At 42.9% G+C, this 21,264-nt stretch overlaps 1 protein-coding gene across 2 annotated transcripts in view; it reads left to right on the forward strand.

The window, feature by feature from the left end:
- The window catches only part of LOC123503287 (paired box protein Pax-6-like), a 95,722-nt gene that overhangs the window by 14,426 nt on the left and 60,032 nt on the right, over nt 1–21,264 (forward strand). For both annotated transcript variants that reach the window (XM_045252931.1, XM_045252932.1), the window contains exons 2-3: nt 1,720–1,892; nt 19,770–19,805. In XM_045252931.1, the coding sequence (XP_045108866.1) occupies nt 1,769–1,892; nt 19,770–19,805 (160 nt within the window). In that variant the 5' untranslated portion in view covers nt 1,720–1,768. The remainder of the gene's footprint in view (nt 1–1,719; nt 1,893–19,769; nt 19,806–21,264) is intronic.

A 21,264-nucleotide genomic window follows, 5' to 3' on the forward strand; every position in this document is an offset into this window, starting at 1 on the left:
GTGCCGCGCTGCTACTCAGAAATGCTTTTGCTCTCACCACGACTGTTTTCCAAGGCCCTATAGAGATGATTAGCGCGGTCTTCAAGAGTGTTTTTCCAGTTGATAATGTAGAAATCTTGTAAGTCTTCCTCTAGAACCGTAAAAACACCTAATAAAACTCGTGTAAATTTAAATAAAGCCTCTTGAAATAGTGGAGGTGAAGCACAGAAATGTTTGAGGTTACGAGACTAACGCCTGTATTCAAAAACACCTTCCCCTCTCACTACGACAGTTTTCCAAGGCCACAGAGACAATTAACAGGGTTTTCTAGACAATTTATCCTTTTAATAAACCAGAAATCTTGCCAGTCTATCACCAGAGCTATAATAGTACTCTTAAAAACACGAGTATCTTCAACTGGAGCCTTTGGAAAGTAGTGATGGTGAGAGAGCAAAGGGTTTCAGAATACGAACCTAAGCCTCATCCGTGCCCACCATCGCGATAACAGACAGACCCACGTGGCGGTGTCTGGGCGGCGCGGAGGACTCACAAAGACAGACTACCACCACCACAACCCTGCAGAGGGCGCTCGTCCCCCCACGGATGAATAATTCAGTCATTTATGAATCAGCGTGTTGCCAGTCACCGCGCCCCACAGGAAACCCCGCCTCGCCCCCTGCCTTACTCTCCCCGTCATAGAAGTCCTGGCGCCCTTGGGAAACTCGCATATCCAAGGGCGTCTCAGGTGTGTTGTCTTATAGTACATGTATCTCTTCTACATGTTTCTGTATATTTTTTTTTTCCCGCGTTATTTTTAGCGTTTGGTTCCGTTTTGCGCGGTGTGGTGCGTGTGGTGTGCGTGGTGCGGCGGTACTACATCACCAGTGTCTCTTTAGGTTATCCTGCAGAAGGCCTAAGTTTAAGATCCGTCCTCTCTGTTTACATTCTTGGCCTTACTTTGCTCTCACATCTCTCTCTCTCTCTCTCTCTCTCTCTCTCTCTCTCTCTCTCTCTCTCTCTCTCTCTCTCTCTACGGCAGGTGCGAATGTTGTTCTCTACGTTTTCTATGAACGCAGGCTGTTTCCCGGACGTGCTTGGTGGTTAGAGTAGTGTGGTAGAGCGGTAGAGTATCCAGTAGTTGTAGAGTTGTAGTTTGAGTCTCTGCGTTCTTGTAGTGGTTCTGTAGCAGTGTGGCTCGCAGCACGTGTTTAGTTTGGAGCGAGTTTTCACTGGTTTACATGCATATTTATTTATTTTTTCACATGATCAAAGTTTGGGAAATTTCTATGTAGAGCAGTGATTTGGTGAGGGTTGTGTGCCCAACTTGTAAAACTCATGCAGGATTCTAAGATTTGATTGAATTGTTGAACTCTTCCTGTTCTGTTTGTAGTTTTGACCTTCATCACACACACACACACACACACACACACACACACACACACACACACACACACACACACACACACACACACACACACCGCGGTCGGCTCGCTGCCACACACTGGGACACAACCACACAGTCGCTCTATTGTCGTTGGTGCCACCGCCACCGCCGCCCCCACCACAACACGCCAGCCTCACCACCACCACCACCACCACCACCACCACCACCACCACTTCACCACAGCGTTCACCCACACACTGCCTCCCCGCCTGACACCTTCCCATGCACGCCACACCCTCGCCCATCCTCCCCACACCCCCACACGTCAGCACCACACTAAGCAGCTCCTCCCGCAGGGTGTGCGGTAGCGGTGGCGGGCCAGGCGGGCCGCACGTGGCCGCCGTAATGCTCTCGCCGGTGGACGCCGGGCCGCACGGGCCACACGGGCCACATGGGCCGCACGGTCCCCACGGCCCCCACGGCCACCCCCCGTGGGCCCCCGCCTCGCTGGACGACATGACGCAAAAGGGTGAGTCCACCTCTGTGCTCCTACCTCTCGCCCCGCCCCGTCCTGTCCGCCCCGCCTTGTTCCGCTTCCCCCTTGCCTTAACTTTGTAGTCACTCTTCAGTCATGTGTTTGGACCCTCCACCCCTGGTTGTCCCGGCCCGCAGCCGCTCCGCCCCGGGAGGAGAGTAAACAGGCGGTGCGGGACGAGGGCGAGGCGCGGCGCGGCGGCGACACTCAATTATTATCACTTGGTCTGCGTGGAGGCGGCGTGGGTGTGAAGAGTGAGGCGCGACGAGGCAGGCGCGGCTCAGACTATTGTGTTGCACCAGGTACTACACACACACACACACACACACACACACACACACACACACACACACACACACACACACACACACACACACACACACACACACACACATGGAAGGCATCAAACTCCGCCATAGCCCATTACATCTCACAGGACAGGCCTCGGTGGTGATGGTGGGGGGAGGGTGGGGAAGGGGAAAGAAGGGAGGAGAAGGATCCAACACTCTTATAAGGAATTAGATCCATCAGTGTCGGCCTCCCTACTGGTGTGATCACTTACCACCGCCGCCATTACGGTTGGGCGGCCAAACACACGATCCGATACCATTGTCTGTGATGGCGTGTAATCCCCTTATAGAGGTTCAAGTGGTCCCTGGGGAGTGAAGAGGAGGAAGAGAGGGAGGAGAAGGAGAGGTGAAGATAGAAAGGGGAAAGGGGAAACGACTAAGAGGACAGGAAACATAGGAAAGTGAATTAAAGTGTTCCAGTGGGCTTGGGTGTTAAAGAGGAGGAGGAGGAGGAGGAGGAGGAGGAAGAGGAGGAGGAGATGGTGGGTGAGGAGAGAGAGAGAAGGAGGAGGAGGAGGAGGAGGAGGAGGAGGAGGAGGAAGAGATGGTGGGTGAGGAGAGAGAGAGAGAGAAGGAGGAGGAGATGGTGGATGAGGAGAGAGAGAGAAGGAGGAGGAGGAGGAGGAGGAGGAGGAGGAAGACAGTGAACATGAGAGAAGTAATATGAAGATGAATCAAAATTGTAATCTATTGACATTGGAGAAGAGGAGGAGGAGGAGGAGGAGGAGGAAGAAGAGGAGGAGAGGGAGAGAAAAGGTGGAAACGGGAGATGAGCAGAAGGATAAAAATTAAAAGAAAGACATGGAGGACAAAATAACAGAAAAACGAACCAAAAAGAAAGAAAAAACGGAAAAAAGAAAGAAAAATTGAGAGAGAGAGAGAGAGAGAGAGAGAGAGAGAGAGAGAGAGAGAGAGAGAGAGAGAGAGTAAAGGAAGTGCTGAAGGAAAGAACTCGAGTCAAACAACATGAAGAAAAAAAAACGACAACAAAAATAATAATAATCAGACGACTCGCCTACGATGCCTTTGTGCGTGTGTGTGTGTGTGTGTGTGTGTGTGTGTGTGTGTGTGTGTGTATAGGTCTCGCACATTCAGAAAGAAGAAAAATCATTGCATTCCCTTTGTTTTGTGTGTGTGTGTGTGTGTGTGTGTGTGTTTTTATCTAGTTCTCATAATATTTCTTGAAGGTAAGAGAGATTCCACACACACACACACACACACACACACACACACACACACACACACACACACACACACACACACACACACACACACACACACACACGTCCATTCTACCATACCTAGAATTACTCCTCATAAACATCGGATACTCTTCACAGATCACTCCAAAGCACTCCAGTCTCACCACCAACCACTAAACACTCATGCAGCCTCAGTGCTTACAAACAGGATTACTTAGACCGATTATATACAGATTACTTGGGATTTATCTTAGCGGTGATTTGTCTTACGTTTAAAACACAGCTATGGCTTCCCACCACACGCCGCCATGAAACGCGATACCTTTCTCCCCATACTTTCCTCCCCCGCCTCCTTCACCTCCTCCTCCTCCTCCTCCTCCTCCTCCTCCTCCTCCTCCTCCTTCTCCTTCTTCTTTCTTCTGGTATGTATATTTTTTTTCTAACTTTATTGGCTTCCTTTCCTTATTCGCTCTCACTTGTCTACCTGTCTTCTTCCTTCCTCTCCTGGCTTCTTTTCTCCTTCTCTTCCTTCTCCTCCTTCTATTCTCCTTGTCTTTTCCTGTTCATTTTCCAATCCTTTTTATTTATTTTCTTCCTCAAACGCCATTATATGTATCCTTACTTCCTTTTATTCGTCGACTTTCCAATCCTGGTCTATTTTTATTTTCTTCCTCTATTCTATTCTTTCGTTTCGCTTATTCTTTTCCTTTCATCTCTTTCGATCTAATTCTTCTTTAAATTCTTATTCTTGTTTCAATTTTTCTTCTTTTAATTCTTCTTTTTCTTTTAATTCTTCTTCTTTTGATTATTCTTCTTTTAATTCTTCCTCTTCTTTTAATCCTTTCTTTTCTTTATTTTTCTTCTTAATTCTTTTAATTCTTCTTTTTTTATTATTGTTCTTCTTTTAATTCTTCTCCTTATTTTAATTTTTCCTCTTCTTTAATTCTTCTTTTAATTCTTCTCCTTTCATTCTTCTTCTTCTTTAAATTCTTCTTTTTCTTCTTTAAATACACCACTACATCTCTCCTTTCAATCCTATCCTCACCCACCTACCAATCCTTTCCTTCCATGACGCTGCCAACACGTTTCCCCTTCCCTCGTATTTACTCTACCAAAAATCCTGTCTCGCGAAGCCACTCCCTTCCTCCCTCCCATCCTCTGACACTCCCTCCCTAGAGTAATGTTCCAACAACCTCACTTAAGCCGCCTAATTAATTTTAAAACGCACGCCAAACACGCGACCAGCCCCCGGGGACCACTCAGCGCTCCGGGGGTTCTAGAGTAAAGCGCCGTGTAACCTTGGCATTGTTTGTTTTATACGTTGATTTTTTTCTGGCCGGGGGAATTCCGGCACCGTGCTTATCCCTTCTCTTGTTTCTCAGATCTCTTGGTTCGTTCTGTCTCGGTGCTTCGGTTTGTACGGTTCATAGGATTTCAGTTTAAGGTTCGTTGTGTAAGTAATGTGGTTCAGTGGTGGTTCTCTCTCTCTCTCTGTGATTGTGTGTACGCGTAAACATTCAAAAGAGTGAAAGAGTGAGTGGAGAGAGAGAGAGAGAGAGAGAGAGAGAGAGAGAGAGAGAGAGAGAGAGAGAGAGAGAACTATGTATGGAAGAGTAATTAAACAGAGAGTGAATGAGAGTGTGGGAGAGAGGGAAGAGAAAAAGAGAGGGAGAGAAAGAGAGGTAAAAGTGAGTGGATGAGACAAAGAGAGAGAGAGAGAGAGAGAGAGAGAGAGAGAGGAGATTTAACGTGATAGGGTGGATAAGAGAGCAGATGAGAGAGAGAGAGAGAGAGAGAGAGAGAGAGAGAGAGAGAGAGAGAGAGAGAGAGAGAGAGAGAGGGGGTTAGTAAGACATATGAAGAATATAGAAAACAAAAGATAAAATAAGCAATACATTTCTGACATCCGTAACCTCATACCTACCTGATACATAATAATCACAGAAATACTACAAACACGAGATCATTATAATTTCACTCCCATCACTGCAATTACCTCCCCATTATAAATCATACGCTGTCCTTATTACACTATCATTTCCAAGCACCTCGGCATGCAACGTACATAAACTACCACCTGGGACGGACTTAAAGGATCCGATAGTGCTTGTAATCCTCTATAATCCTGCGTGATCCTTTGTGATTCTTTGTGATTCTCCGTAATAGTGTTAAAGTTTTTATTCGTCTTTATTTCAAGCGCGTTTCAAGACACCTCCGTAATTTTGTTTTTCTTTTTTTGTTTAGAGTTTCTTTGTGTTTTTTTTAATGGGTTGCGATTATGTTTTTTTTTTTCATTTCGTTCATTTATTTATCTATTTACCTATTTATTTATTTATTATTATTTTTATAGTCAGTATCTCTTGTGAAAAATGAAAATAATACTATACCAGAACTAATAACACTTTATATTTCTTGCGTGTTGTAAGAAGTGGTTATAAATTTTCATACAGAGAGAGAGAGAGAGAGAGAGAGAGAGAGAGAGAGAGAGAGAGAGAATCCTTCCATCACACGATAATATAAATAAATCTGAAATAACTTTTTACTCTTACTTGTGTATATAAGAAGGGAAGAAAACAAACTGAGATGTGGAAGTAACATTTATTTGGTGCGGTGTTAATTTCCATCATTCACGTGTAATTTAACTTGTGTCTCCTCCACGCAGTGAGTCTCAGGGTAATTACTGGCCAGTGTACCGGTTCTGTATCACGCAGGAGGTGAAGTATTTGTCGGTGTAAAATGTAACTGAAGAGAACTGTGATCGGAAAATGTTGTATACTCCTTTTGTTGTTTGTCTGTATGTGTGTGTGATGTTCTCTCTCTCTCTCTCTCTCTCTCTCTCTCTCTCTCTCTCTCTCTCTCTCTCTCGCTCTCGCTCTTGCTCTCTGTCTGTCTGTCGCATTTTTTTCACGTTCACTTCTCTAATCAATTTGTTTCAACTACTACTACTACTACTACTACTAATGCCACCACCACCACCACCACCACCACTACTACTACTACTACTACTACTACTACTACTACTACCGTGAATATTGAGTCTCTTACGCCCAAAAAGAGACCATCACGAGACAAAGTTATTATTGCTTTTAAAAGAGGAAATTAAATTCACTTAGCCTGTGATTAAGTGGAATTAACAGGACGGTGCTGCAGTGCCGGAAAGGGAGGAGGGGTGAGAGAGGGAGAGGGGGACGAGGAGGGAGAGAGAGAGAGAGGAAGGGAAGGAGGAAAGGTACCGAGGCAGGAAATAGGAAAGGAAGGAAGGAGGGAAGAAAGGAAGCAAACAAGGAGGGAGGGAAGTTAAGGAGTGAAGGCACGAGAGAGAGAGAGAGAGAGAGAGAGAGAGAGAGAGAGAGAGAGAGAGAGAAGAGGTAGGAGACGGAATAAGGAGGAAAACAAAGGGAGACAGAGAGAATGAGGAAATGACTAATAAAGGAAAACACACACACACACACACACACACACACACACACACACACACACACACACACACACACACGCCAGACAGAAGCACTCACACACAAGCACTAGCGGGTTAAGCAGGTGTGTAGCGTTGCCTTACCACGTGAGTTGGGTGGCGTGCACAGGTGTGGTGTGAGGTGGAGTCATCACTCGCCTGGTCTCCCCTGACGCGGCAGCTGCATGTGGGGCTAGCGTCCTCACACACTCTTCGCTTTAAATTAGTTCACCTGCTTGGCATTTGGCTGTAAATCTTGTTCTTCATTTATTTATTTATTTATTTATTTATTTATTTTTATTTGTGGTGTGTATTAAGTTTAAGTTTTTGTATATTTTTTTCATATTTTTCGTATTTATTTATTTTTTTACGTTTTTTTATCTTATTTTTTTCGTTTCTTTTAATTTGTTTTGTATATTTCTTTCTGTAGTTTCAAGTTTTTCGTCTTTTTTTTGTTCAGTACGGTCTTTTATACGTTTTCCATCTTATTATTTTTTCTTATTGTTTCGTTTTGTTTCTTTTGTACATTTTTTTTCCGTAGGTTCAAGTTTTTCGTTTTTTTTTTTTTTCAGTACGGTCTTTTTTCTACGTTTTTTTTTTATCTCTTATTATTTTTTGTTTTCTTTTATTGGTTCAAGTTTTTTATTTAGTATCGGCAAAATTACGTAAGTTTTTCTATATTTTTTTCTTGGTGTACGTTCAAATTATTCGTATTTATTTGTTCAGTACAGTTTTTTTACGTTGTTTTATCTCTTTATCAGTTTTTTGTTATCTTTTATTTACTTATTTTGTTATTTCTTTATTTATTTTACTTTTATTTATTTATTTAGTATCGGCAAAATTTCGGCACTTTTAGTATACGAATTTTCCGACGAAATCATATTTGTTTCTCATTTTCTCTAACATATCCACACTTTTTTATTTTTTATACCTCCTCATTATTATTATTGCCTCTTATTTTATGCTTATTTTATTATTATTGTAACTGTATCAGCTTTATTACGTACATTTGCTTTATAATTCTTGCGTATTTTTATCGTTATAGTTTAAGAATTTTCCGTTTTCTTTTTTTTTAAATATATTATTTTTTCCCATGAGTTCAAATTATCGTATTTTTAAGTAAAGTTAATTTTCTTACTAACTCTCTATCTTTTTACGAATATCAGTTTGTATATCTTATCTTTGCTTTCAGGTTCAAATGATCCTTGAGGTATTAGATTATTAGAGTCTTAATGCACTAAATATTGTTGTTAATTTTGGCGTCCTTCTTGTCATTTCACTTACGTATATATTTTTCTCTCGTATTTCTTTATTTTGTGAATCTTTTATCTCTTCAAATTATACGTCAGTTGCCACCATAACTACAACAGCTTTACGACTCTCTCTCTCTCTCTCTCTCTCTCTCTCTCTCTCTCTCTCTCTCTCTCTCTCTCTCTCTCTCTCTCTCTCTCTCTCTCTCTCTCTCTCTCTCTCTCTCTCTCTCTCTCTCTACTCACACACACACACACACACACACACACACACACACACACACGCGCGCGCGAGAGAGAGAGAGAGAGAGAGAGAGAGAGCATTGAGGTCGAAGGCTACCAGTGAAGTACACCTTTCCTTCTCTTTTCTTCCTCTTTCCCTTCCTCTCTTCCTCCTTCCCTCCCTTTCTCCTTCCTTCCCTCCTTCCTCCCTCCCTCCCTCACTCCCTCCTCCTCCCTCCATCTATTACCGCTATCGTTCTCTACACCAATGGCCACACTCACATATATTACCTCCTCCTCTCCTCCTCCTCCTCCTCCTCCTCCTCCTCCTCCTCCTCCTCCTCCTCCTCCTCCTCCTCCTCCTCCTCTTCCTCCTCCTCCCCCTCCCTTCCTTTGCATCATTGACTCTTCCAATATTCTCTTGATAATCCTTCACAGCTCAAATCTTGCATCTCTTTCTGTTGCCTCCTCCTCCTCCTCCTCCTCCTCCTCCTCCTCCTCCTCCTCCTCCTCCTCCTTCTCATCCTCTTCCCCTTTATTGTATTCTCAGGCCTCTCTTTCATCTGTATTTTCCATGATTCTCTCTCTCTCTCTCTCTCTCTCTCTCTCTCTCTCTCTCTCTCTCTCTCTCTCTCTCTCTCTCTCTCTCTCTCTCTCTCTCGAGTAAAAATTTTTCTTAATTTGAACTTTTATAGATCAAGATTAATTATGTTGGTGACTGTATTGGCGCGGCTCGACCCTCCTCCTCCTCCTCCTCCTCCTCCTCCTCCTCCTCCTCCTCTTTTGTGCACCTGGTCTCCCCTCTTTCCTCTTGTGTCTTCCAATTCTCTGTTTTGTAATTCAGTTTGTATCTCTCTCTCTCTCTCTCTCTCTCTCTCTCTCTCTCTCTCTCTCTCTCTCTCTCTCTCTCTCTCTCTCTTTTCTTCCTTCCTTCCTTCCTTCTTTCTTTCTTTCTTTTTCTCTCATTCCTTCCTTCCTTTCTTTTTCTTTCATTCCTTCCTTCATTCCTTCTTTCCTTCATTCCTTCATTTATTTTCTCTATTTATCACCATCATTATATTTTCTAAGGGCCAAAATATCTGCTGCTGCTGCTGTTTACTCTTCCTTTATGTTAATCTCTCTCTCTCTCTCTCTCTCTCTCTCTCTCTCTCTCTCTCTCTCTCTCTCTCTCTCTCTCTCTCTCTCTCTCTCTCTCTCTCTCTCTCTCTCTCTCTCTCTCTCTCTCTCTCTCTCTCTCTCTCTCTCTCTCTCTCTCTCTCTCTCTCTCTCTCTCTCTCTCTCTCTCTGATAACCCTGTCTCCTTGGCTCCTGTCCAGAAAGTACGTCACATCAACCCTTTCATAAACGCCTACATTCTCTCTCTCTCTCTCTCTCTCTCTCTCTCTCTCTCTCTCTCTCTCTCTCTCTCTGGTTTCCTCGGTAAAAAATAGAAGAAAGCTATATTTTAAGTAGTTTTTGGTTTAAGAATTCTCTCTCTCTCTCTCTCTCTCTCTCTCTCTCTCTCTCTCTCTCTCTCTCTCTCTCGTAGGCCGAATTATGTATGTGGAATCAAGAGGGGAAGAAGGGAAGGTTAAGGGAGAGACTTTCCCCTCCTCTCCCTCCTTCCTCTCCCTTTTCTCTCTCCCACCTCTCCCGCTCCTCTCCCTCTTCATTCCCTCCTTCCTTCCCTCAGGAGTCAAAACATTTCGATTCTCTCTCTCTCTCTCTCTCTCTCTCTCTCTCTCTCTCTCTCTCTCTCTCTCTCTCTCTCTCTCTCTCTCTCTCTCTCTCTCTCTCTCTCTCTCTCTCTCTCTCTCTCTCTCTCTCTCTAATGATCTCACGCTCAAAGTTAATTCTAGAGTTTGACAGCCACGTGGTGTGTGTGTGTGTGTGTGTGTGTGTGTGTGTGTGTGTGTGTGTGTGTGTGTGACTTCTGGGAAAAGGAGATGAGTAATAGGGATCCGTGATTAACGTGAGAGAGAGAGAGAGAGAGAGAGAGAGAGAGAGAGAGAGAAGAGTACTTGATGCTGAAAGTTATGGGATACCTTACACTCCTCCTCCTCCTCCTCCTTCTCCTCCTCCTTTACGTCCTTCTTTTTCCTTCCTTTCCCTTCCCTTCCTTCCACCTACCTACCTCCCACACACACACACACACACACACACACACACACACACACACACACACACACACACACACACGGCGTCTTCATAGTCATCGGTTGCCATGGTGAATCTTCTTCCTCCTCCTCCTCCTCCTCCTCCTCCTCCTCCTCCTCCTCCTCCTCCTCCTCCTCCTCTTCCTCCTCCTTTTCCTCGTCTTTCCTATGTATTCCTATGTATTCCTCCTCCTCCTCCTCCTCCTCCTTTTCCTCTCCCTCCTCCTCCTTCTCCTAATCTTCATACGTCTTCATTCATACGCGGTTTATGTACAAAAACTCGTGTTCATTTGTCTATTACTGTGTGGGTTATTTATAGTTCATTGTGTGTGTGTGTGTGTGTGTGTGTGTGTGTGTGTGTGTGTAATTGTCTTCGTCTCTTTTTTTTTACATTTGTATTTTCCTGTTTGTTTATTTCGTTTGTTTTATTATTCATTGTCTTTTTTCCTATATTCCTGACTTTCCTTTATCATTGTCATCATTATCATCATCTATTACACTTTTTCCTTTTTTTTTATCATTTATTCGTCTGTCTATCAATTACTTTACTTCTTCTCTATTAATACACTTTTTCGTCGTCTAGTTTATTTTCACTCCTCATTTCATTTCAACACGTTACGACTTCCACATACTTCATCGCTGCACCACCTCGCCTTACCTCCCTCACCTGAGCCTCTGTCTAATTAACCCTTTCCTCCACTAAGCATCAACCAAGTGCAGGTGTTGACAAGCCATTAGAGCGTGGGAAGATATACTTGGTGTGTGTGTGTGTGTGTGTGTGTGTGTGTGTGTGTGTGTGTGTGTGTGTGTGTGTGTGTGTGTGGCCTTATCGTGGGGTGTTTTAAATAATCTTTTCAACGGCACACGTAACGAACGAACGCGCTGAGAACAGGTGTGTATGGATTAATTAATGCTGTCTAGTCTCTTCCTCCTCCTCCTCCTTCTCCTCCTCCTCCTCCGTCTCCTCCTCCTCCTCCTCCTCCTCCTCCTCCTCCTCCTCCTCCTCCTCCTCTTCCTCGGCACAGGTGTGAGACTGTAGTGTCTAGTGCCTGCTGCTTTTCGTGCCACCAACACCTGTGCAGTCTTATTCTATGAAGGCAGTGATGAATAAGTGAAAGTGACAAGTTGAGATCTGATGTGCTCATATATTTGTCAGGATTTTTTAATTTTTTTTTATTATTTACTTTTCATTGGTCAGTTTTATTAGTTGTTGGTTATTTTATTGTGAGTTTTGGATCAGTAAGCAGTGTAAAGTGAAGTGTTCTGATGCATTACTGACGTGTTATCTTTATACCATCAATTTATATCTATACAAATTTATATCTGCATCGTTACAGTTATACCCGACGTAACTTTCATTTGTTTATCTGTTTATCTATTTTATTTATTTATTTTCATTGTTGTTGATCAAGAACTTTTTTTTTTTTTTATTTATTCCGATGTTAAGTTAGATTAGTTTCACCTTATTCATATTTGTAACAGGTAAAAATTTCCTTGTCATTCTTTCACCTGCACTTCTCTCTCTCTCTCTCTCTCTCTCTCTCTCTCTCTCTCTCTCTCTCTCTCTCTCTCTCTCTCTCTCGTCAGCCATCATCGCTCTTTAAATCATAAGTTTTCATCTTATTTATACTTGTAACAGCTAAAAACTTCTTTTAATTCCTTCACCTGCTATTCATCCCTCTCTCTCTCTCTTTATCTCTCTCCATCCTCGTCAGTCAGCCATCATCCCTCACATCCTCCACTCCCTCTTCCCCTCCCTCGGCCTCGTCATCGTCCCGTCGTCAGCATTCTCTTCGCATTGTTCCCACATCATCGTATTGAAAAAGTTGGCCTGACGAGCACCAGCGTGAGTCATGTCTGGAGTTTACTGATGCCGAGTCCTGATAACCACCGACCCACCGACACTAGCCACGCCTCCTCAAATTCTTACCACGTATCTCCAACCGCACGCCACACACCACTCGCTCTCTCTTCCTCTCCCTCTCTTTCTGTATCTCTCTCCCATCCACTTCTCTTTTCTCTCTCCTCTGAAATGTGAGATAAAGGAATGTCCAAGTCGTTATCTTATTATCTCTAGTTTGTGTCTTTTTTTCTCTCTCTCTCTCTCTCTCGGCTGTGGGAGGTTGGCTGGCTGGCTGGCTGGTTTCAGGGACGAGCGCTGATTGGCCAGTCGTGTTTACCCAGGTGAATCAAGGGCGGTGATTGGCGGAAGCAGGAGATAATAGCGATATGAGGTGTGTTGGCCATTATACAGACTGGAAGAGGAGGAGGAGGAAAGGTTTGTTGGGCGACGCACCTTAACGCTCTCTCTCTCTCTCTCTCTCTCTCTCTCTCTCTCTCTCTCTCTCTCTCTCTCTCTCTCTCTCTCTCTCTCTCTCTCTCTCTCTCTCTCTCTCTCTCTGCAAGTTTATCTCGTCTACTGCTTGATCTTGCCTGGAGCGTGGAGGAAGAAGAAGAGGAGGAGAAGGAGGAGGAGGAGGAGGAGGAGAAAGAGAAAGAGGAAGAAGGTGGGAGGGGGGTATCGATCCCCTTAGCGTCTGGAGGAGATGGTCGCCTCACACACACACACACACACACACACACACACACACACACACACACACACACACACACACACACACACACACACACACACACACACACACATGAATGACTAATGAACGAGTAAGCGATTTGTTGCCATGCTAATTGGACAGTTATTATTTTTTTTTTATTATTATTATTATTATTATTATTACTTTTGTTATTATTATTATTATTATTTTTATTATTATTGTTGTTATTATGTTTTTACTTTTTTTACAGTTTTATCGCTAATTCTTTTTCCTCTTTTTTTCTTCTTGTCATTGCCCTCTTCCTTTTCACTCCTCCTCCTTCTCCTCTTCCTCTTCCTCTTCCTCTTCCTTGTCTTATTCTTCCTTCACCTTTTCTTTGTTTTTCTTAATATTTTTCGCCCTGTTTTTACTCATTATTTTCTCTTCCTTCTTCCACTTTTCTCTTCTTCCCAACCTTCTCTTCCTCCTCTTCTTTTTCCTCATGTTCTCGATCGTTTCTCCTTGAACTTCTCCTCCTCCTCCTCCTCCTCCTCCTCCTCCTCCTCCTCCTCCTCCTCCTCCTCCTTCATTACAGGTGGTCAGGGGCAGTCATTGGTCCCCGGGTGATCACTTTCAGAAATTAGGTGTCCAACTCTCTCTCCCTCTCCCTTCAATTTCATCCCTTTCTTATTGCCGTCTTCCCCTTCCTGACCGTCTCTCTCTCTCTCTCTCTCTCTCTCTCTCTCTCTCTCTCTCTCTCTCTCTCTCTCTCTCGTTGGTTTTTGTGGTTTTGTGACGTAGAAAAAAAGATTATTAAGGAAAATGTGTCGTTTTTTTGCTTTCTTTCAGTTCAGAAAAAGGAAAGATTGTGTGTGTGTGCGTGTGTGTGTGTGTGCGTGCGTGCGTAACGTCGAAAATTACTACCTTGGTTTTTATTATGTATGGAAGAGAGAGGGGGAAAAAAAAAACTGGTCCGTGAGTTATTAGATGTCCGATGCGCGTCTCGTGAACACAAATGGCGTGACGCGGCGGGAACAAGGACTGGCGCTGTGAGTCACGTATGGTCCCTGAGTTACCGCGGTCCAAGTTGTGCAGGTATTGAACGCCATAATGCTGGGTCGAGTTATTACAGGTATTGGATAAGCTAGTTAGTATTGTGTGAGTCAGTTTTGGTGTGAGTTACTTGTGTTGCTGAGTTACTTCGGTGCAAATGAGTAAGTGTTGCCTCGTGTTACTACGTTGCCTGAGTTATTGTGAGTTTTATGAGTGTTCTTAGAGTATTGCGTTGAGTTGTTGCAGGTGTTGAGTAAGCTAGTGAGTATTGTGTGAATCAGTTTTGCGGTAAGTTGCGTGTGTTGCTGATAAGTTATTACGGTGCATGGAAATGAGTAAGTTTATCTTGTTGCTGTGAGTTTTAGATGAGTTGCTGAGAGTATTGGGTTGAATTATTGCAGGTGTTGGTAAGTTAGTGAGTATTGTGTGAGTCAGTTTTGCGGTAAGTTGCTAATGAGTTATATCGGTGGAAATGAGTAAGTGTATTTTGTTACTATTAGTTTTAGATGAGTTACATAGTACTGAGTTGAATTATTGCAGGTGTTGCGTGAGTTAATGAGTATTGTGTGAGTCAGTTTTGGGGATAAGTTACGTGTGTTGCTAATGAGTTGCTAATGAGTGAGTGTTGTCTCTTGTTACTACATGTTCTGGCTGAGTTACTGTGAGTGTTTAGATGCGTTGCTAAGAGTCTTGGGTGAGTTTCGTAAGAGATGAGTTGATATGTTGCCTGTACAAACCTGTTAATGATTTTCGATATGACAGAAAGCCAAAAGCACACGTTTTTATCAGCATACTTGTTCTCTACATACATAATCATTATTACGTGTCCTGGTGATAAAAAAAAAATAATTAAAAAGTAGAAAAAAAAAGATAAAAGAGAAAAGGAAGCGGAAGAGGCGAGTTTAATTTTGATGACAATAACTTGATTTTTTTTGTCTCTCTCCTCTCTCTCTCTCTCTCTCTCTCGCTCTCGCTCTCTCCCGTGCGCATTCACACCTCGCCAAAAATTTGATCTTTAATACTTGAGAATTAATTAACTTGGGATTTCAGGCGAGAAGGTGTTATAAAGTGGCGTGTGTTGGCTTTTTAAGGGTGATGTTCCCGCTGTGGCGCTGCTCCTCGTGGTCCTTAAGTCCTCTCCACACCTGATGCCATTTTTATTCCTTTATTCAGTCTAAATGTTTTTTTTTTTTTTTTCTTTTCCTCATCTTTTTTTTTTCTTTAATAGTCGTTGTGTATTCGAGTTTCAGTTTGTATCGTGTTGAACAGTTTGCTTTTTTGTGTGTTTTGTAAGTTTCTTGTATGGTTATTGAGTGTGTTAATTGTGTTTCTGCTGATGGTGTTTGTGTTGCACGTGGAAATATTGACAGTGTAGGTGTAATTGTAATATTGGGGAGGGGGGAGGGAAATGTACCAAAAGATGTGCAAAATTGACAGTGTAGCAATCATGAAAACAAATAATAACAAATACAAATCATATTTACAACAGTAAATATCTGATACACTGACATAAATTAACAAAAAACTCAAGGGAACAAACAAAAAAGACAAACACGAGATGATCAGTGTGTGTCATCGTATTTCATTATTTTACGTCTGTATGGCTGAACACTTCACGTACGTTATTATGAATAGTATTAACATAAGCTTTCACCAAATCTCCTTCATCCCGTCTTATATACATGCACTTTAAATGGCCACCGTGTGTTTGTGCGGGGTTATTGTATCACGTATGGACACTGAGCGTTACTATAGTCCTTGTTCGTCCTGTATATGGTAACTTCCTTGCATTTTTTTTTTCGCAGTACACACACACACACACACACACACACACACACACACACACACACACACACACACACACACACACACACACACACACACATGATGCTATACTGCGTTTATCGATTCTTTCCCTTGTGTCGGAAGTAATAAAATCGATTTTAAGTTACTTATGGATAAATGCACACACTGGGGCGTCGCCTGTGACTCCTGCTGGCTCCCTCTTGCCTCCACCCGCTGTCTAGGCGAGGGGCGGGGCGACGGGGAGGAGAGGGTGAGAAGAGAGAGGGGAGAGGTGAGGGGACGTCTGACTCTGCGGATGAAGCTTAGCGTGGTGTTAATCGTAGAGAGAGAGAGAGAGAGAGAGAGAGAGAGAGAGAGAGAGTATAATATCACACGCACTTTTCACCCCTATGGACTCACTCTTACCTGTGCTGGTGATTAATTAGTGTTCACCATTTTACACCTAATTAGTGTTTGTCAAGGTAACAGGGCAGGTGTAATTGGCGGATCAGTTGCTCTAATGACTCGCAGCTTGGTTAATTAATCACGCACCGGCGCACCTCGGCCATAATTGCCCTAATGAGGCGTGGTGACTGCGTGAATTGCTGAAATGTTGCCTCTTTCATCTCATTCATTACTATTTTCTTTTCTTTTTTATGGCCAAGAGTAACCAAAGGGATTCAGCACCAAAAAGGCCCACTTACATGCCAAGTCCCGAGCAGGTCTGAGAGAGTTAGCAAAGTGTTATTTGTATTTCTTTAGTAAATGATTGACACGATACACCTTTCCCTAATCACTCTGACACACCTTTGCTTGTTCTTTCAGCCGCATCCAATCTCTAAACTAGGAAAAAATTGCAAAACGAAAAAAATTGCAAAACGTGGTACAGTGGAACCATGCGTGCTTTGGGGTCCGAGGGGTCTCCAAGCGCACGGGTTCGAATCCTGTCCACGGTCCGAATGTAGGTTGGGCTTCCTCACTCGGGGTAACGGTTTCCTAGCGGGTGGGCTTTGAGATAGGAGGTACCCCAAAAAGTATCCCCTTTAGCCCAGAAATTCCTGTGAAAAGCCCACATGGTATAAATAAAAAAAAATAAATAAAAAAAAAAAAAAAAAGTTAAGAGCAACAAAAGGAATTAAACCCCAAGAAAAGACCCACTTACATGCCAGTTCCCGAGCAGGTCTGAGAGAGTTATTAAAGTGATATTGATATTCCTTTATTAATTGACACGGCACGTCTTTCCATAATCACCGACACACCTTTGCTTGTTTTTTCAACGGCATCCAATCTCTAAACTAGGAAAAAATGAAAAAAATTGCAAAACGTGTTCTTTTTCATGATAACTTTTCTTGATGTTTATAAAGACTTCACGCGTAGATCCATCAGTAAAAATCCATTCGGTGGTGACTCGAGCGCGTGAAGCTGATTCATTGAGGGTTCGAAGCAGAGAATGAAGCATCTGTTACCCTCTCCCTTTATCATCACTCTCCTTTCTCTTTCTCTCTCTCTCTCTTTCTGTCTCCCCTTCCTTTCTCCCCTCATTTATCTCATTCCCATCTTTCATGCCTTCTCCCCTCACCCTCCTCCTCCGTTACCGCGTCTCTCTCTCTCTCTCTCTCTCTCTCTCTCTCTCTCTCTCTCTCTCTCTCTCTCTCTCTCTCTCCGAATTCATTGTCTTAACCATATTTTATCGTATTCGTTACTGCTTTATTGAGAGAGAGAGAGAGAGAGAGAGAGAGAGAGAGAGAGAGAGAGAATTGGCCAGGTTTGAGAAACAGAGAATCCTAACACATCGTCACCTCCTCCTCCTCCTATTCCTCTTCGTCCTCCTCCTCCTCCTCCTCCTCCTCCTCCTCCTCCTCCTCCTCCTCCTCCTCCTCCTCCTCCTCCTCCTCCTCCTCTTCTTCAGTCACACGCCGCGCACTGACTCTGTGATGGTCGGGAATGACGAGGAATGTCCGGGGGAGATGTGAATATGCGATAAACTGAGCTAATCGCGTGTAAATTGAGCGGCGGCGGCTGCGGAGACGGGCGGCGGGCGGGAGGGAAGCCAAGAGCGTCGAGCGTCTGGCAGCGCGGCACCTCTGGATTCTGGAAAGTGAAGAGATTGGTCTTGGGAAAACATATCGTACTGGAGCCTTGTGTTTTTTTTTTTTTTTTTTTTTTCGTTTCTTTGTGTTTGTAGTGTTAATTTATTTTTTTGTCTTCCGTTTTCTTGTTCTTGTTTACTTTTTTTCTACTTTTATTTTAGTATTCCATTTTTTTTCTTGTTTTCGTTCTTATCCATCATATTTTCGTATACTGTCCTCCTCCTCCTCCTCCTCCTCCTCCTCCTCCTCCTCCTCCTCCTCCTCCTCCTCCTCCTCGCTCTCTAACACATTACCACACTGTATTCTTTCACCTTCATCTCCATCTCCTCCTCCTCCTCCTCCTCCTCCTCCTCCTCCTCCTCCTCCTCCTCCTTCTCCTCCTTCTCTTCCTTCTTTTTTTCCTCTCTTTCTCTTCCATTTCCAAATCCTTTCACTCACTTCCTTCTTGCTTTGATTCTATATTCATTCTTTCTCTTCATTTACATCCTTCTCTTGTTTCTCCCTCCTCTTTCTCCTCCACCTCCTGTCCTCTCTCTCTCTCTCTCTCTCTCTCTCTCTCTCTCTCTCTCTCTCTCTCTCTCTCTCTCTCCCTTCCTTATCTTTATGCATGAGCCAACGTTATCTTGTGTTATCTGAGTCACCGCGGCTGGCGAGGGTTGGGAGGTTGAGAGGGCGAGAGTTCGGGGGGGGGGGTGAGGGGACGAGAGTGGAAAGCGTGGTGGGGGTAGGAGGGGAGTAAGTCACGTGTAGTTGTTGTTTGCTTTCTGCACGTGTTAACAGGAAGTGGCTTTCGTGTCTCATTTTGGTCTTGGGCTGGTTAGTGTCAGAGAGAGAGAGAGAGAGAGAGATCCACAATTTAGTCCTTCTACATCGAAGTAATTGCTTATGATTTCAAGAGCAAAAGGATGTGAAAGAGCGAAGTTATATTCTCTCTCTCTCTCTCTCTCTCTCTCTCTCTCTCTCTCTCTCTCTCTCTCTCTCTCTACGAGCATAGAGTACAAGTGAAAAAGTGCACCAATAAAAAGATAAAATAAATAAAATAAATAACTCAAGGAATGTACTAGACACGCCGACCCCAGAGAGAGAGAGAGAGAGAGAACAACATAACACAAGCACCTCTACCATACTGCAAACTTAGCGGTGAGATGATAGGAGCGAGGCGAGGAGTGTAGCAGAGTGAGCCGAATAGAGGGAGTGGGTGCGCCGAGTAGAGGCTTCCCTGGCCACAATAGATGCAGGTCCCAGCGCCACAAAGGGATTCCACGCCTAATCCTGCAGCCAGTTGATGATACAGTCGCGGCACTTATGATCATCCACCAACCCTGTAATTATATCTCCTGATCCTCTGCCATCGAGGTCTGAGTGGGATCTGATCTGCTTTGGAATCTTAGGTGTGTGTGTGTGTGTGTGTGTGTGTGTGTGTGTGTGTGGTTTTTTAGTGGTGGTATTCTGTTCTTTGTGTGGATTTCTTAACTCTCTCTCTCTCTCTCTCTCTCTCTCTCTCTCTCTCTCTCTCTCTCTCTCTCTCTCTCTCTCTCTAACGGTCTTTATTTTATTATCATATTTTTCTCGCATATTTATCGGTAATTTGTTTCATTGATGTAATCTTTAAATAAATCAAACCTTTAGTGTATCTCTCTCTCTCTCTCTCTCTCTCTCTCTCTCTCTCTCTCTCTCTCTCTCTCTCTCTCTCTCTTCTCTTCTCTTCTCTCCTTTCAAATCTCATGTAATCCTGTATTTTTTGTGGTGTTGGATGATATAGTGCGAGGTCTTGATCCGCTTTTGTTTGCTTTCAGCTTGTGATATCGAATTCTCCTCGGCTCTGACTACAGGCGAGTATCTAACGTGATTGGTTCTGATAGGGAATTTAATCCTCTATAATTATTTAACCTCCAGTAAGATAGAATTCAATGCTCTTGCTGTGGTTTTGATAGTAAATAATTGAGTTTTTTTCCTTATATTTTTACTTTAAGATAGGTTCTATTGTTCCTTGTATTTGCATAACATTTTTAAGCTTACTAAGGATTTCTATGTTAAAGGTTTCAATGCTTTATGATTCTAATGGGTTTTGATGGCAAGATCTTTAGTCGTCTATCATTATTCAGCCTCAGTGGGATAGGATCTGATGCTTTATATATTCTGCATTGCATCCTGAATATGTTAAAAGAAAGGATAAGATACAATTCAATTCTATGTTTTTTAATGGCACCAAAACAGGATGTGATGTTGCTTTTATGTTCACAGTAGGATGAAGAACAGGAATGTGATCGATGCTTGTTCATGTGTTTAGTAGGTGAAGAGTGTGTTAAGCCTGTGACTGTTGTGTGTTGTGACGTCTCCTTATTCTCTTCAGCTCCATGACACGTTTTCTTATTCATTCTGGTTACTATCGGGCGATTTTATACAGCTTCAGAAACAAATATTGGGATTAGAATGGCAAAGACTCTAGCCATTAATCTTTTGACTTCCTAATATAAATAAAATCATCTAATCATGCTTAAAAATCAAGGTAAAAATGCATCTCAGTACTGAATGGGTGAAACTTGATAATCTGTTGTAAGTTCTAAGTAATTTCCAAAAAACATCTCGGCAAGAAAGAGTAAAGGAGAAGTTTACCTTTTAACCCTTTCAATAGTGAGACGCATTTTTACCATGATTTTCGAGTATGATTAGACGATTTTATTTGCATTAGAAGGGTCTATGGACGTCAGAAGATTAATGGCCAGACTCTTTACTATTTTCAATCCCCACATAAGTTTCTGAAGCTGTATAAAATCGCAAAATAATAACCAGAAAGAATATGAACACGCAGCACGGTTTTATCTCTACACTGTAATCTTATCTGAAATTTGAGTAACAAACATCTCTCGGCAAAAAAGAGTAGGGAAGTAGTTCAGTTTTCAATACGTATAGTTTTATATATACACTAATCTTATCCGAGGTTTAACTCCCTCAGTACTGGGACACATTTTTACCATGAGTTTTGGGTGTGATTAGACTATTTTATTGACATTAGGTAGGGTCTATGGAGGTCAGAAGATTAATGGCCACTATCTTCACCATTTTAATCCCCCACATAAGTTTTTGAAGCTGTGTTAGATCACCAAATAGTAATTAGAATGAATATATAAACGCGTCATGGTACTGTAGTGTATAAGTAACAAGCGTCATGTTTGTTGCAAGTTTTAAGCATAATTCCGGAAAATGATAACTTAAAAGAGCAATCAGTTATTAGAAATCATTAAATTATTCGATTAGTTAGATATTCAGTCACTTATCTATTTATTTATT

The sequence above is a fragment of the Portunus trituberculatus genome, chromosome 13 (genome assembly GCF_017591435.1).
Source record: "Portunus trituberculatus isolate SZX2019 chromosome 13, ASM1759143v1, whole genome shotgun sequence".
Taxonomy (NCBI): domain Eukaryota; kingdom Metazoa; phylum Arthropoda; class Malacostraca; order Decapoda; family Portunidae; genus Portunus; species Portunus trituberculatus.